At 36.1% G+C, this 14,985-nt stretch overlaps 1 protein-coding gene across 1 annotated transcript in view; it reads left to right on the forward strand.

The window, feature by feature from the left end:
- The window catches only part of LOC131859013 (uncharacterized), a 46,584-nt gene extending 39,372 nt beyond the window's left edge, over nt 1–7,212 (forward strand). The window contains exons 2-3 of the mRNA XM_059212525.1: nt 5,692–5,772; nt 6,923–7,212. Of these exons, the coding sequence (XP_059068508.1) occupies nt 5,692–5,772; nt 6,923–7,212 (371 nt within the window). The remainder of the gene's footprint in view (nt 1–5,691; nt 5,773–6,922) is intronic.
- Nucleotides 7,213–14,985: the final 7,773 nt, after the last annotated feature.

The raw sequence follows: 14,985 nt of genomic DNA on the forward strand, positions 1-14,985 counted from the left end.
AGGGCGCCAGCTAGATGATTCTTTTTGTAGTTGGGATATTTTTTGTAGACACACCCATTTTTTTGTAGCCGATACGATTCTTTCTCCGATGGGAGTTTGTATATGTCATTGGACATTATTTTGTACCCTTATACTTGACATTATATATATACAAGATCTGATTTGACTTCATCATACTTGTGTTGATCGACTATGAGATGTTTCTATATGCTTTATTCTATATGTATGCATTTATTTCAACATGAATGTATGTAATGCAAATGAATATGGATGTCTATTTTTTGGTTTCTTTTTTATATGCAAATAAATGAATGAATGAAAATGAGTAATGAGTAATGCAATTTTTTCATTTTTCTATGCAATAAGATCAATGTAAATGAATAGTAATGAAATGAAATGAATGAATCTATATGAAATGTTATGTATGCAGCTAAACATCTCAAAACACAAGTACTCGATCGAAGAAATAATGATAAAAAGACCACTTAGCGTAAGAAATGATGATGCTTTTAGCTCTCATTCAGAAGATAAAGAGATTATTACTATAGCAAAATCACTCTAGATTGACAAAAATGCAGAATGAAATGTAAAAGGCAAGTTTGACTATTTTGTTCTGACAAAACCAGAGACTCATACGACAAGATTTTCTTGACCGGACGACAATTTAGCAACTACAAGATGACAATAGTTCTATTTCGTATGAGTTGCTACCTCGTACTGTATGACAAATGGGCATGTGTAGGACGACAAAAAACTCAGAGCAGTTATGTTTCATATGACACAGGATACAGAGTCAGACGACAGAATAAAATGACTCGTACGACATAGGATTGGGTCTAGGACGACAAACCAGAAAACTCGTATGACACAGGATGTGATATAGGACGATGAATTATCAGACTCGTACGACTGTTCACAAGATAGAGCCTAGAAATTTTTAGTTTTTCCGATTGCTGAGTATGACCAATTCTGAGATGGACTGATTTTTGACCAGGATAGACTAGTTTCTGACTCAGACAGAGTTTTGACTTAAAATGGACTAGTTTTTGATATGGACAGAGTTTTGACTTAGGATGGACTAGTTTCTGACACAGACAAAGTTTTGACTTAGGATGGAATATTTTCTGACATGGATAGAGTTTTGACTTAGGATGGACTAGTTTCTGACACGGACAGAGTTTCGACTCACTGAGTTGTTTCTAGTCTTCACTGATTTTTGGTATTTCAGTTTTTGTTTCAGGGATGAAAACATAGAAAACAAGTAGTATGTATAGTGACTCCAATCACAACATGCAAACCCTAAGGAATTTGGTGAGGAAAGAAAACCTTTTCTTGTAGACTCAGGTACACACCGAATAGCTAATCAGAATACGACCGCTGAGTCTCACACAATGGATTCTCAACGCCATATTATCCGACTCCAAATGCTAATGGGGGCACAAAATGACAAGTATCTTGGGAGAGTTACTATCTCTCTTGCACAAATATTATCCCCCTTTCGGAGATGAACCGGGTAGCTTCTAATTTTAAATTGGATTTAGTCAAGGATCCATTCGGCGCGTCAAGGTTTAAACTCAATTAAGAGGTCTCCCAGCCTTGAAAACCAAGGTTTAATATACCCAAAGGTACGGAGGAGAGCTATTTCCGAGCATTGCCATTGACTTGATTTTCATCAAATCATGTTTATTTTATAGTGGGTTGGAGTACTTGGTGTCTAGTCGTTCCCACTTAGGTCATTCCCCTCACACTGGTTGTAGCGGCTTTAAGAGTTTTTCAACCCCTCGGGAGGGTAGGCCTGCTAAAGATGTACAAATCTCAAACAAAGAAAAAGCTTCAAGGGTCTGGATTTCTGATTATCTAGAAAAAGACAAGAGCATACTCTCCTACCTCTCAGAATCTGCTAAAAGCACAAAAGACAGATTTTTTCTTTAACTAGATAGCAAGTTAGGTTCCTAAAAATGAATTTAAAGAATACACGATGTTTAGTCGATTCTCCTTTAGGCAACCTGCAAAGACAACGAATCAGTAGTCATATTATCTTTGTGCGACAAGCATATTCTTCGACAAGCGTTCTGCAAAAACTAGTTAGGCTATGAAAAACTCTGAGATAGACAGATAAACAGTCAGGGTTAGTCATCAGAATAATCAATCAAAAATGAAAAAAAAATATGAAATTTGCCTCTTTTACCAAAAAATACAGAATCGTATGACAGGAACTTGACTCGTATGAGACAGGATTCAGTATTATACGAAATAAGATTGTTGATGATGTCGACTCATACGACAGAGGATTTATGCTCGTACGACAGAGTATCTACTCGTACGACAGAGGATCTGCTTGTACGACAGAGGATCTGCTCATATGATAGGATATTTGCAATTCATGTGACACCTGCAGTTTATCGTTTCAGTTTGTAAAAATTATGGTATGAGATGTACGGACGAAAAAAAAAACCAAAAAATCTGAAACCTGGAAAATAACAAAAAATAAAGCAGTCAGTCTTGGAGGCCGAAAAAAATGTAGTCTTCGGGGGCCCCACGGTGGGCGCCGGAGATGTGTGTGTGAAAAAGTGAACCTGTAGCTACAAGCACAACACTTCAATTAAGTCATTATATGCATGGTTAGTAATCAATAATCAATAAGAAATAAACCATAGCAAAGCGACTATTTGCCTTCTAAAAGATACGAGTATAAGATTGCTCTCAGATTTTTATAAGCAATACCAGTGACTAGACTACACCAAGACAAAGGATTTAATCTATATGATATTAAGCTATATGGATGCAAGATGGATGAATAATTCAAGCAATAATAACCAATTCAAGCAACAATGGATGCAAGCAATAATGAATGTAAAAAGGATGCAAATAATCTAAAAAAGCACAAAAATTTTCAATGACTCTAGAGCGAAATTAGCGTGATAATAATCTCCAAGCGTGTTCTCAAAAATCTCAAGGGTGAATTGGAATGAGAGCTGAAGACTGAATTTATAGAGAATCACAAGAGAAAAAGCTCAATTTAGGATTAATTGAAATAATTGAGAAATCATGTTCAGTTAACCTTGAGATAGATTCCAATTATAGTTTAATTGAAATGCATTCAAATTAGAAGTCCAAGTTGCATTGGAAAATAATAATAAATTAATTCCATGCATATCTGATAAAAATAGATAATTCTTTAATTTATTCAAGAAAAAGGTCTTTTCAATGCAATTGAACTTCTTTTTCTGTTTTGAAAAGCTTTAAGTTCCAATTTTAGAGAATAATTCAATAATTCAATTAAATTGCTTTTCTGATTTCAAGTTCTAAATTTAGAAAAAGAAATAATATCTCGATTTTGATTTCTCTCTCAATTCAATTCTTTTTGTTTTATTTTCAATTAAAATTAATCCTTTTTGCATGATTGAATGGCAAATTTATTAATTAATTAATTATCCAAGGATATTTAATAAATTAAAATGGGATAATTGATCAAAATGATATTCTTGGAAATGATTTGATTAATTAAATAAATATTTAATTAATGTTGAGTAGTTGATTTGCCATGTGATTTTTGATAATTAAAGAATTAATAATGTGCTCAAGATTAATTTAATTGCCTTTGGTTAGGACCTTGGTGATGTTGTTGAGATTAGGGGCCCATGGTTTAGATGACCAATTTTAGGGTATTACACCTGGCATTGTTGGGTAGTTGAAATATTTTAAGACCATCTTTGATGAACTTTAATCTTGCTGAGAACCAATCAAAAAGAACCACCCTATTACTTTGTCTCAGATGGAAATATGATTTCCACATGTATCATCATTGGTTGATTGTGAGAGTAAAAAATATCTTCCAACGATCCCTCACCATCATTCTTTTGTTTGCATTTTTTGGTGACATGGATCCTACATTTCTATCATGGTCAGGCAATCTCCTCCATCACCAAGTCTTTGGGATGTGTGCGAAGAATCAATGACATTTCAAGATATATCTTTTCCATATACTCTATGCATGTGTACATCCTTCTGGGCTTCCTTTTCTATAACCAAGTCACTTGCAACCTTCTTGTTGGGTGGGTCATTAAGGTATTTCAAAAGCTTTATCTATAACATAAGATTTTATTGATGGTCATCCCTTTTGATGTGTGTATCCATGTATGCATCATCAAGTCAATAATATGATATTTGAACTTTGTTGGAACTTATAATTTCACCAACAAGGTTCCATTTTGCAGAGTGTACAAGTTTTCTTCTTACTTGTCCAAGCAGCCAATCTATCTCCAAGAAGAAAAGCTCCACTGATAGTGCTTTTCCAGTCATCAACATTGTCTGCCCAATCAACATCAGTAAACACATTCAAAGAAAAATATCCTTTATAAGGATACCATAAACCATAATCTATTGTCCCTTTCAAGTACCAAAATATCATTTTCACGCTACCAAGTGAGTCTCCTTGGGATCCTTCTGAAATCTAGCAACCAAACCAACAACATGTGCAATATTGGTGCAGGAGCACCTTCACAATTTTGGCTTGTTTGATACTGATAGGATCAAGAATTTAATAAAGGACTATTGTAAGATTCCAAGTGTGTGTTTTAGGTTTGATTATGGTTTAGGTTTATCTTAGAGTGGTTTAGATAATGTTACTCAAGTTTTCTTTCCAGTTTTGGCCCATAGTGCCTTGTAAGCCAAAAATGGCATTATAGTGAAAATGTGTTAAAAACCTTGTAACAAGCTTAGAAAGGAATTGGAGTAGGTCTATTTAATGATTTGACACCACCTCAAATGGCTAGGTGGGAGATATTTGTCTTATAGGCCAAAAATGCACTAAGAGTCAAAAATTGCCAATGTTGTCAAGCAACATTTTGACAAAAAGTGAGAAAAGTTGTAAAATCACTCTACAAGGTAGTTATGGATGCCATAAGGGTTGAAATGGTTTGAGTGTTCCTATATAAGGACACTTCAAACATTGTAAATAGGTTGGCTTGGTATTAGCAAGAAGAAGTTAATGAAATAGGATTGTTTTTCATGTTTTTTGAGAAAATATTATTCTAACAGTCCATACAGAGCATGATTTCCATATTTTTCTTTCATGGGAGTTTGTGTCATGGTTATATGAAGGGTTTTTACTCTTTGTGTTAGGGTTTTTACTATGTTTTGGTTTATCAAAAAAATATTTTAGTTTTTGCCTGCTCGCTGCCTTGTCAAGGGTTTGAAGCTCTAAAATGTCACCACTTGACTAATCTAGGTCTAAGAACCCACATAATGGATTTATTAAAGTTGGAAATCATTTATATACTGTACATATGCTCTATTGTGTGCCAAAAGTGTGGTTGGAAGAAGAACTTGAGCTAATACTAGGCAAGTATTGGTTATTTGGCTAGTAGCATGAACAAAAACTCAACATTTGCAACCAAAAGAAATTTGGAGTGAACAAATGAATGAGGCAAAGGTTTGGACATGTGACCAAGGGTGTTGAGAATCATTTTTTTTCATTAGAGTAGCTTTTTCCTTTTAAAAATATTCTCAATTTGTAAGCAAATAGTGAGTTCATTGTTTTTGCAACTATGTTTGTCAAAATGCCAAATGGAATGCTTCAAAAGCATTATCTAAGCCTTGTAACTTTAAAGGAAATTTAATACAAAGATTTATTGTTTTTTTTCAGACCTCATTTAGTTATATCTCCACTTCAAACTCCTTGATATGCAGGTCCAAAGAAGTGGCAGCAACTGACTGGTAAAAGGGCAGTTTTTGACAGTGAAAGTGTCAATTTTTTCTACTTTCTCAAAGGTTTGCCAAGTGTTTGGAAAAATGAGAAAAGGAAAGGCATTGTATAGTGGTCTCTAGGTTGGGGCAGACCTACTCAATAAATGTTATACCTTGATACATGAAGGAGTTGACAAATCAAACTTTGCAAGCTCAAAACCCTCACTAAACCCTTCTTTTGTGCCATAAAAAAGTGGACAATCATTAAACCTTCCTCATGGAGCTCAAGCCCTAAAAATTATTCAAGAATAGAACTCCTATACATCATCAAAAACAAGCTTGAGGGAGAAAATTTCCATCATTGGGCAGCAAGAGCAAAATATGGCCAATTAGGCCTCCATGGGCTAGTAGCCCTTTGTTGCATAACACACAAAAATGACAGTTTTTGAAAGAATGCCCAAACCCAATTGTAAGGAGGAGTTGGGGGCTTGTGAAAAATTTAAAGAAAATTAAAAAATAGTCAACCAAGATATATTTGGAGCCTTGGGTTGTGTGCATCCTCTTTTGGAGGTTTTTGACCTTTGGTTGGAGATTGAGTAGTTAAGGGCTATGAGCCTAAAACCAATTTGTGAGCATCTAACTTTGGAGAGAACTTTGGTGCCCTTACTTGTCCTTGCAAATGACTCCTAAAGATCTCTGAAACATAGGTTTCATTTCCTAAGAACAAAGATTGAGGTGTGTAGATTGGTGGAGTAAAAAACTTGAGTAGTTTTGAGCATGGGTATGAGCCAACACCTTAAGGGGAGTTTGTTAGGAAGGTGATACTGGAAGTACTTGACACTATAACCATCAAGATTGATTTATGAACACAAATAGTAGACTCAAACATATCTTTTGGGTAGCAAAGTTAACTTCTTGAGCAAATTGGCCCCTTTTGAGTACTTTTCTACCAATCCTCCCTATCATAGTGGTATCAGAACAAGCGAAAGGTCTGGGATATAGGGGTGAAGATGGAGTTAAAAAAATATGAGAAAGAGATAGTAGGTGCTTACAAGAAGTGGAAAGAGCTAATGTTTGGTGGAAAGAAGAAAAGAGAGGAAGAAGAGTTGAGGAAACAAGAAGTAGAAAGAATGAAGAGAGAAGAAGAAGAAAAGAAACGAGATGAGTTGAGAAGTTTAAGAAGGGCTTTAGAAGCAAAAGAAAAAAGATTGAGGGAGCTTAAAAGAGGAACTAGAGAAAAAGAGAAAGGAAGATATTGAAGAAGCAGATGGTGCAGTAGTACACAATGGAAGTTTAGAGGAAGAAGTGACCCCAAGTACCATAGAAGGTGAAATTGAAGAGGTAGATAGTCCATTCAGTGACTTTGGGCAGCAGATGCATGCTGAAGTGGAGAGTGAGAAGCAAAGAGTTGAAGAGGAAACTTATATGGCAAAGGTTCTTGAGGATGAGCAAGGGTTAGAGACCAATGTGGCTGAAGAACATGGTCTTTATCCTGATGATGGAGTTGTTGAACAGATTAGATGAGAAGAAGACATGGTACAAGGGTCACATGCATTTGAGAAGCCTATTGACAAGCATAATATAGAGATAGTTGTTACTGATCATTATGTTGCTACAGAGGTCTACATGCATGAACACTATCAGATTGGTATTAGTCTTTATGAAGGTGTCATGACCTTTATGGGAGCAATGCTCTATCCTAGGTTACCTATTCATGACACCAAGCACATCTATTGGTCCCCACAAATGAGCACTTCTCCTCACTTTGAGATGAAGTTCATTGAGATTTCTCATATCTATTCATGGAGTTGTTCTTGGAATGATATTTTTCTTGAATGGTAGTTGATGGTATCATCTGCACCTTGTGAGCAGCTACAGCTATCGTGGATGTTGATTTTTGAAGTAAGGCCTAGAGTGAAGATGACGGAAGGAGCTTTTCATTTGGCCATGCATGATGAAGCAGAAGACAAGTACATGCCAAGGGTCAAGATGAAATCTATTTTTTTTGCAGGTATCATTTCCAGGAGGACTTGGAACTTTTTCAATTTGTGGGAGTATGTTGCAGGAGCACCTTCACAATTTTGGCTTGTTTGATCCTGATGGGATACAGAATTGAATAAAGGACTATTGTAAGAGTCCAAGTGTGTGTTTTATGTTTCATTATGGTTTAGGTTTATCTTAGAGTGGTTTAGATAATGATTCTCAAGTTTTCTTTCCAGTTTTGGCCCATAGTGCTTTGTAAGCCAAAAATGGCATTATAGTGAAAATGTGTTAAAAACCTTGTAACAAGATTAGAAAGGAATTGGAGTAGGTATATTTAATGATTTTACACCACCTCAAATGGTTAGGTGGGAGATATTTGTCTTGTAGGCCAAAAATGCACTAAGAGTAAAAAATTGCCAACGTTGTCAAGCAACATTTCGACAAAGAGTGAGAAAAGTTGTAAAATCACTCTACAAGGTAGTTATGGATGCCATAAGGGTTGAAATGGTTTGAGTGTTCCTATATAAGGACACTTCAAACATTGTAAACAGGTTGGATTGGTATTAGCAAGAAGAAGTTAATGAAATATGATTGTTTTTCATGCTTTTTGAGCAAATATTGTTCTAACAGTCTGTACAGAGAACTATTTCAATACTGTTCTTTCATGGGAGTTTGTGTCATGGATATATGAAGGTTTTTCATTTTTTGTGTTAGGGTTTTTACTATTTTTTGGTTTATCAAAAAAAATATTTTAGTTTTTGCTTGCTCGCTGCCCTATCAAGGGTTTGAAGCTCTAAAATTTCACCACTTGACTAATCCAGGTCTGGGGATGCACATAATGGATTTAGTCAAGTTTTAAATCATGTATATACTTTAAATATGCTCTATTATGTGCCAAAAGTGTGGTTGGAAGAAGAACTTGAGCGAATACTAGGCAAGTATTGGTTATTTGGCTAGTAGCATGAACAAAAACTCAAGATTTGCACCCAAAAGCAATTTGGAGTGAACAAATGAATGAGGCGGAGGTCTAGACATGTGACCAAGGGTGTTGATAATAATTTTGGTTTGTTAGAGTAGCTTGTTCCTTTTTAAAATATTCTCAATTTGTAAGCAAACAGTGAGTTCATTGTTTTTACAACTATGTTTGCCAAAATGCCAAATGGAATGCTTCAAAAGCATTATCCAAGCCTTCTAACTCTAAAGGAAATGTAATAGGAAGATTGATTGTTTTTTTTCAGACCTCATTGAGGTATATCTCCTATACAAAATCCTTGATATGCAGGTCCAAATAAGTGGCAGCAGCTGACTGGTAAAAGGGCAGTTTTTGACAATGAAAGTGTCAATTTTTTCTACTTCCTCAAAGGTTTGCCAAGTGTTTGAAAAAATAACAAAAGGAAAGGCATTGTATAGTGGTCTCCAGGTTGGGACAGACCTATTGAGTCAGTTTTAGACCTTTATACTTGAAGGAGTTGACAAATCAAACTTTGCAAGCTCAAAACCCTCACTAAACCCTTCTTTTGTGTCATAAAAAGTGGATAGTCATTAAACCTTCCTGATGGAGCCCAAGACCTGAAAAATATTCAAGCATAGACATCCTAGATATCATCCAAAACAATCTTTAGGGAGTAAATTCCCATCGTTAGGCACCAAGAGCAAAATATGGCCAATTAGGCCTCCACGGGCTAGTAGCCCTTTGTTGCATAACACACAAAAATGACAGTTTTTGAAAGAATGCCCAAACCTGATTGTAAGGAGGAGCTGGGGGCTTGTGAAACATTGTGAGAACATTAAAAAATAGTCAACCATAAGATATTTGGAGCCTTGGGCTGTGTGCAACCTCTTTCAGAGGTTTTTGACCTTTGGTTGGAGATTGAGTAGTTAAGGACTATGAGCCTAAAACCAATTTGTGAGCATCTAACTTTGGAGAGAACTTTGGTGCCCTTACGTGTCCTTGAAAATGACTCCTAAAGCTCTCTAAAATAGAGGTTTGATTGCCTAAGAAGAGAGATTGATGTGTGTAGATGGGTGGAGTAAGAAACTTGAGTAGTTTTGAGCATGGGTATGAGCCAACACCTTAAGGGGAGTTTGTTAGGAAGGTGATACTGGAAGTACTTGACACTATAACCATCAAGATTGATTTGTGAACACAAATAGAATACTCAAATATATCTTTTGGGTAGCAAAGTTAACTTCTTGAGCAAATTGGCCCCTTTTGAGTACTTTTCTACCAATCCTCCCTATCATAGTGGTATCAAAGCAAGCGAAAGGTCTAGGATATAGGGGTGAAGATGGAGTTAATAAAATCTGAGAAAGAGATAGTAGGTGCTTACAAGAAGTGGAAAGAGCTAATGTTTGGTGGAAAGAAGAAAAGAGAGGAAGAAGAGTTGAGGAAACAAGAAGTAGCAAGAACAAAGAAAGAAGAAGAAGAAAAGAAACGAGATGAGTTGAGAAGTTTAAGAAGGGCTTTAGAAGCAAACGAAGCAAGATTGAGGGACCTTAAAGAGGAACTAGAGAAAAAGAGAAAGGAAGATGTTGAAGAAGCAGATGGTGTAGTAGTACACAATGGAAGTTTAGAGGAAGAAGTGACCCCAAGTACCATAGAAGGTGAAGTTGAAGAGGTAGATAGTCCATTCAGTGACTTTGGGCAGCAGATGCATGTTGAAGTGGAGAGTGAGCAGCAAAGAGTTGAAAGGAACCTTATATGGCAAAGGTTCTTGAGGATGAGAAAGGGTTAGAGACCAATGTGGCTGAAGAACATGGTCTTTATCCTGATGATGGAGTTGTTGAACATATTAGACAAGAAGAAGACATGGTACAAGGGTCACATGCATTTGAGAAGCCTATTGACAAGCATAATATAGAGATAGTTGTTACTGATCATTATGTTGCTACAAAGGTATGCATGCATGAACACTATCAGATTGGTATTAGTCTTTATGAAGGTGTCAGGACCTTTATGGGAGCAATGCTCTATCCTAGGTTACCTATTCATGACACCAAGCACATCTATTGGTCCCCACAAATGAGCACTTCTCCTCACTTTGAGATGAAGTTCATTGATATTTCTCATATCTATTCATGGAGTTGTTCTTAGACTGAGAGTTTTCTTGAATGGGAGTTGATGGTATCATCTACACCTTGTGAGCAGCTATAGTTATGGTGGATGTTGATTTTTGAAGCAAGGCCTAGAGTGAAGATGAAGGAAGGAGATTTTCATTTGGCCATGCATGATGAAGCCAAAGACAAGTACATGCCAAGGGTTAAGATGAAATCTATTTGTTTTTTAGGTATCATTTCCAGGAGGACTTGGAACTTTTTCAATTTGGGGGAGTATGGTGCAGGAGCACCTTCACAATTTTGGCTTGTTTGATCCTGATGGGATCAAGAATTGAATAAAGGACTATTGTAAGAGTCCAAGTGTGTGTTTTAGGTTTCATTATGGTTTAGGTTTATCTTAGAGTGGTTTAGATAATGGTGCTCAAGTTTTCTTTCCAGTTTTGGCCCATAGTGCCTTGTAAGCAAAAAATGGCATTATAGTGAAAATGTGTTAAAAACATTGTAAAAATATTAGAAAGGAATTGGAGTAGGTATAATTAATTATTTTACCCCATCTCAAATGGTTAGGTGGGAGATATTTGTCTTGTAGGCCAAAAAAGCACTAAGAGTCAAAAATTGCCAATGTTGTCTAGCAACATTTTGACAAAAAGTGAGAAAAGTTGTAAAATCACTCTACAAGGTAGTTATGGATTCCATAAGGGTTGAAATGGTTTTATTGTGCCTATATAAGGACACTTTGAACATTGTAAATAGGTTGGCTTGGTATTAGAAAGAAGTTAATGAAATATGACTATTTTTCATGCTTTTTGAGCAAATATTGTTCTAACAATCCGTACAGAGCACTATTTCCATACTGTTCTTTCATGGGAGTTTGTGTCATGGTTATATGAAGGTTTTTCATACTTTGTGTTATGGTTTTTACTATTTTTTTGTTTATCAAAAAAAATATTTTAGTTTTTGCCTTCTCGCTGCACTATCAAGGGTTTGAAGCTCTAAAATGTCACCACTTGACTAATCCAGGTTTGGGAAACCACATAATGGATTTAGTCAAGTTGGAAATCATGTATATAATATTAATATTCTCTATTGTGTGCCAAAAGTGTGGTTGGAAGAAGAACTTGAGAGAATACTAGGCAAGTATTGGTTATTTGGCTAGTAGCATGAACAAAAACTCAAGCTTTGTACCCAAAAGCAATTTGGAGTGAACAAATGAATGAGGTAGTGGTCTAGACATGTGACCAAGGGTGTTGAGTATCATTTTGGTTTGTTAGAGTAGCTTGTTACTTTTAAAAATATTCTCAATTTTGTAAGCAAACAGTGAGTTCACTGTTTTTACAACTATGTTTGTCAAAATGCCAAATGGAATGCTTCAAAAGTATTATCCAAGCCTTGTAACTCTAAATGAAATTTAATAGGAAGATTGATTGTTGTTTTTCAGACCTTATTGAGGTATATATCCAGTACAAAATCCTTGATATGCAGGTCCAAAGAAGTGGGCAGCAGCTGACTGGTAAAAGGGCAGTTTTTGATAGCGAAAGTGTCCATTTTTTCTACTTCCTCAAAGATTTGCCAAGTGTTTGGAAAAATGACAAAAGGAAAGGCATTGTATAGTGGTCTCTAGGTTGGGGCAGACCTACTCCATCAATGTTAGACCTTGATATTTGACGGAGTTGACAAATCAAACTTTGCAAGCTCAAAACCCTCACTAAACCCTTTTTTTGTGCCATAAAAAGTGGACAGTCATTAAACCTTCCCGATGGACCTCAAGACCTAAAAAATATTCAAGAATATACCTCCTACACATCATCCAAAACAAGCTTGAGGGAGGAAATTCCCATCGTTGGGCAGCAAGAGCAAAATATGGCCAATTAGGCCTCCACGGGCTAGTAGCCCTTTGTTGCATAACACACAAAAATGACAGTTTTTGAAAGAATGCCCAAACTCGATTGTAAGGAGGAGTTGGGGGATTGTGAAACATTGCACGAAAATTAACAAATAATAAACCAAGAGATATTTGGAGCCTTGGGCCGTGCGCAACCTCTTTCGGAGGTTTTTGACCTTTGGTTGGAGATTGAATAGTTAAGGGCTATGAGCCTAAAACCAATTTGTGAGCATCTAACTTTGGAGAGAACTTTGGTGCCCTTACTTGTCCTTGAAAATGACTCCTAAAGCTCTCTGAAATAGAGGTTTGATTGCCTAATAATAGAGATTGAGGTGTGTAGATGGGTGGAGTAAGAAACTTGAGTAGTTTTGAGCATGGGTATGAGCCAACACCTTAAGGGGAGTTTGTAAGGAAGGTGATACTGGAAGTACTTGACACTATAACCATCAAAACTGATTTGTGAACACAAATAGCAGACTCAAACATATCTTTTGGGTAGCAAAGTTAACTTCTTGAGCAAATTGGCCCCTTTTGAGTACTTTTCTACCAATCCTCCCTATCATAGTGGTATCAGAGCAAGCGAAAGGTCTGGGATATAGGGGTGAAGATGGAGTTAAAAAAATCTAAGAAAGAGATAGTAGGTGCTTACAATAAGTGGAAAGAACTAATGTTTGGTGGAAAGAAGAAAAGACAGGAAGAAGAGTTGAGGAAACAAGAAGTAGAAAGAACGAAGAGAGAAAAAGAAGAAAATAAATCAGATGAGTTGAGAAGTTTAAGAAGGGCTTTAGAAGAAAACGAAGCAAGATTGAGGGAGCTTAAGAGGAACTAGAGAAAAAGAGAAAGGAAGATGTTGAAGAAGTAGATGGTGCAGCAGTACACAATGGGAGTTTAGAGGAAGAAGTGACCCCAAGTACCATAGAAGGTAAAGCTAAAGAGGTAGATAGTCCATTCAAAGACTTTGGGTAGTAGATGCATGCTAAAGTGGAGAGTGAGCAGCAAAGAGTTGAAGAGGAACCTTATATGGAAAAGGTTCTTTAGAATGAGCAAGGGTTAGAGACCAATGTGGCTGAAGAACATGGTCTTTATCCTGATGATGGAGTTGTTGAACATATTAGACAAGAAGAAGACATGGTACAAGGGTCACATGCATTTGAGAAGCCTATTGACAAGCATAATATAGAGATAGTTGTTACTGATCATTATGTTGCTACAAAGGTCTGCATGCATGAACACTATCAGATTGGTATTAGTCTTTATGAAGGTGTCAGGACCTTTATGGGAGCAATGCTCTATCCTAGCTTACCTATTCATGACACCAAGCACATCTATTGGTCCCCACAAATGAGCACTTATCCTCACTTTGAGATGAAGTTCATTGATATTTCTCATATCTATTCATGGATTTGTTCTTGGACTGACAGTTTTCTTGAATGGGAGTTGATGGTATCATCTACACCTTGTGAGCAGCTACAGTTATGGTGGATGTTGATTTTTGAAGCAAGGCCTAGAGTGAAGATGAAGGAAGGAGATTTTCATTTGGCCATGCATGATGAAGCCAAAGACAAGTACATGCCAAGGGTTAAGATGAAATCTATTTGTTTTGTAGGTATCATTTCGAGGAGGACTTAGAACTTTTTCAATTTGGGGGAGTATGGTGCAGGAGCACCTTCACAATTTTGTCTTGTTTGATCCTGATGGGATCAAGAATTGAATAAAGGACTATTGTAAGAGTCCAAGTGTGTGTTTTAGGTTTCATTATGGTTTAGGTTTATCTTAGAGTGGTTTAGATAATGGTGCTCAAGTTTTCTTTCCAGTTTTGGCCCATAGTGCCTTGTAAGCCAAAAATGGCATTATAGTGAAAATGTGTTAAAAACCTTGTAAAAATCTTAGAAATTAATTGGAGTAGGTATATTTAATGATTTTACACCATCTCAAATGGTTAGGTGGGAGATATTTGTCTTGTAGGCCAAAAATGCACTAAGAGTAAAAAATTGCCAATGTTGTCAAGCAACATTTTGACAAAAAGTGAGAAAAGTTGTAAAATCACTCTACAAGGTAGTTATGAATGCCATAAGGGTTGAAATGGTTTGATTGTACCTATATAAGGACACTTAAAACATTGTAAATAGGTTGGCTTTGTATTAGCAAGAAGAAGTTTATGAAATATGACTGTTTTTCATGTTTTTTGAGCAAATATTGTTCTAACAATCCGTACAGAGCACTATTTCCATACTGTTCTTTCATGGGAGTTTGTGTCAAGGTTATATGAAGGTTTTTAATTCTTTGTGTTTTTTACTTTTACTATTTTTTGGTTTATCAAAAAAAATATTTTAGTTTTTGCCTGCTCGCTGCCTTGTCAAGGGTTTGAAGCTCTA

The sequence above is a fragment of the Cryptomeria japonica genome, chromosome 10 (genome assembly GCF_030272615.1).
Source record: "Cryptomeria japonica chromosome 10, Sugi_1.0, whole genome shotgun sequence".
Classification (NCBI taxonomy): domain Eukaryota; kingdom Viridiplantae; phylum Streptophyta; class Pinopsida; order Cupressales; family Cupressaceae; genus Cryptomeria; species Cryptomeria japonica.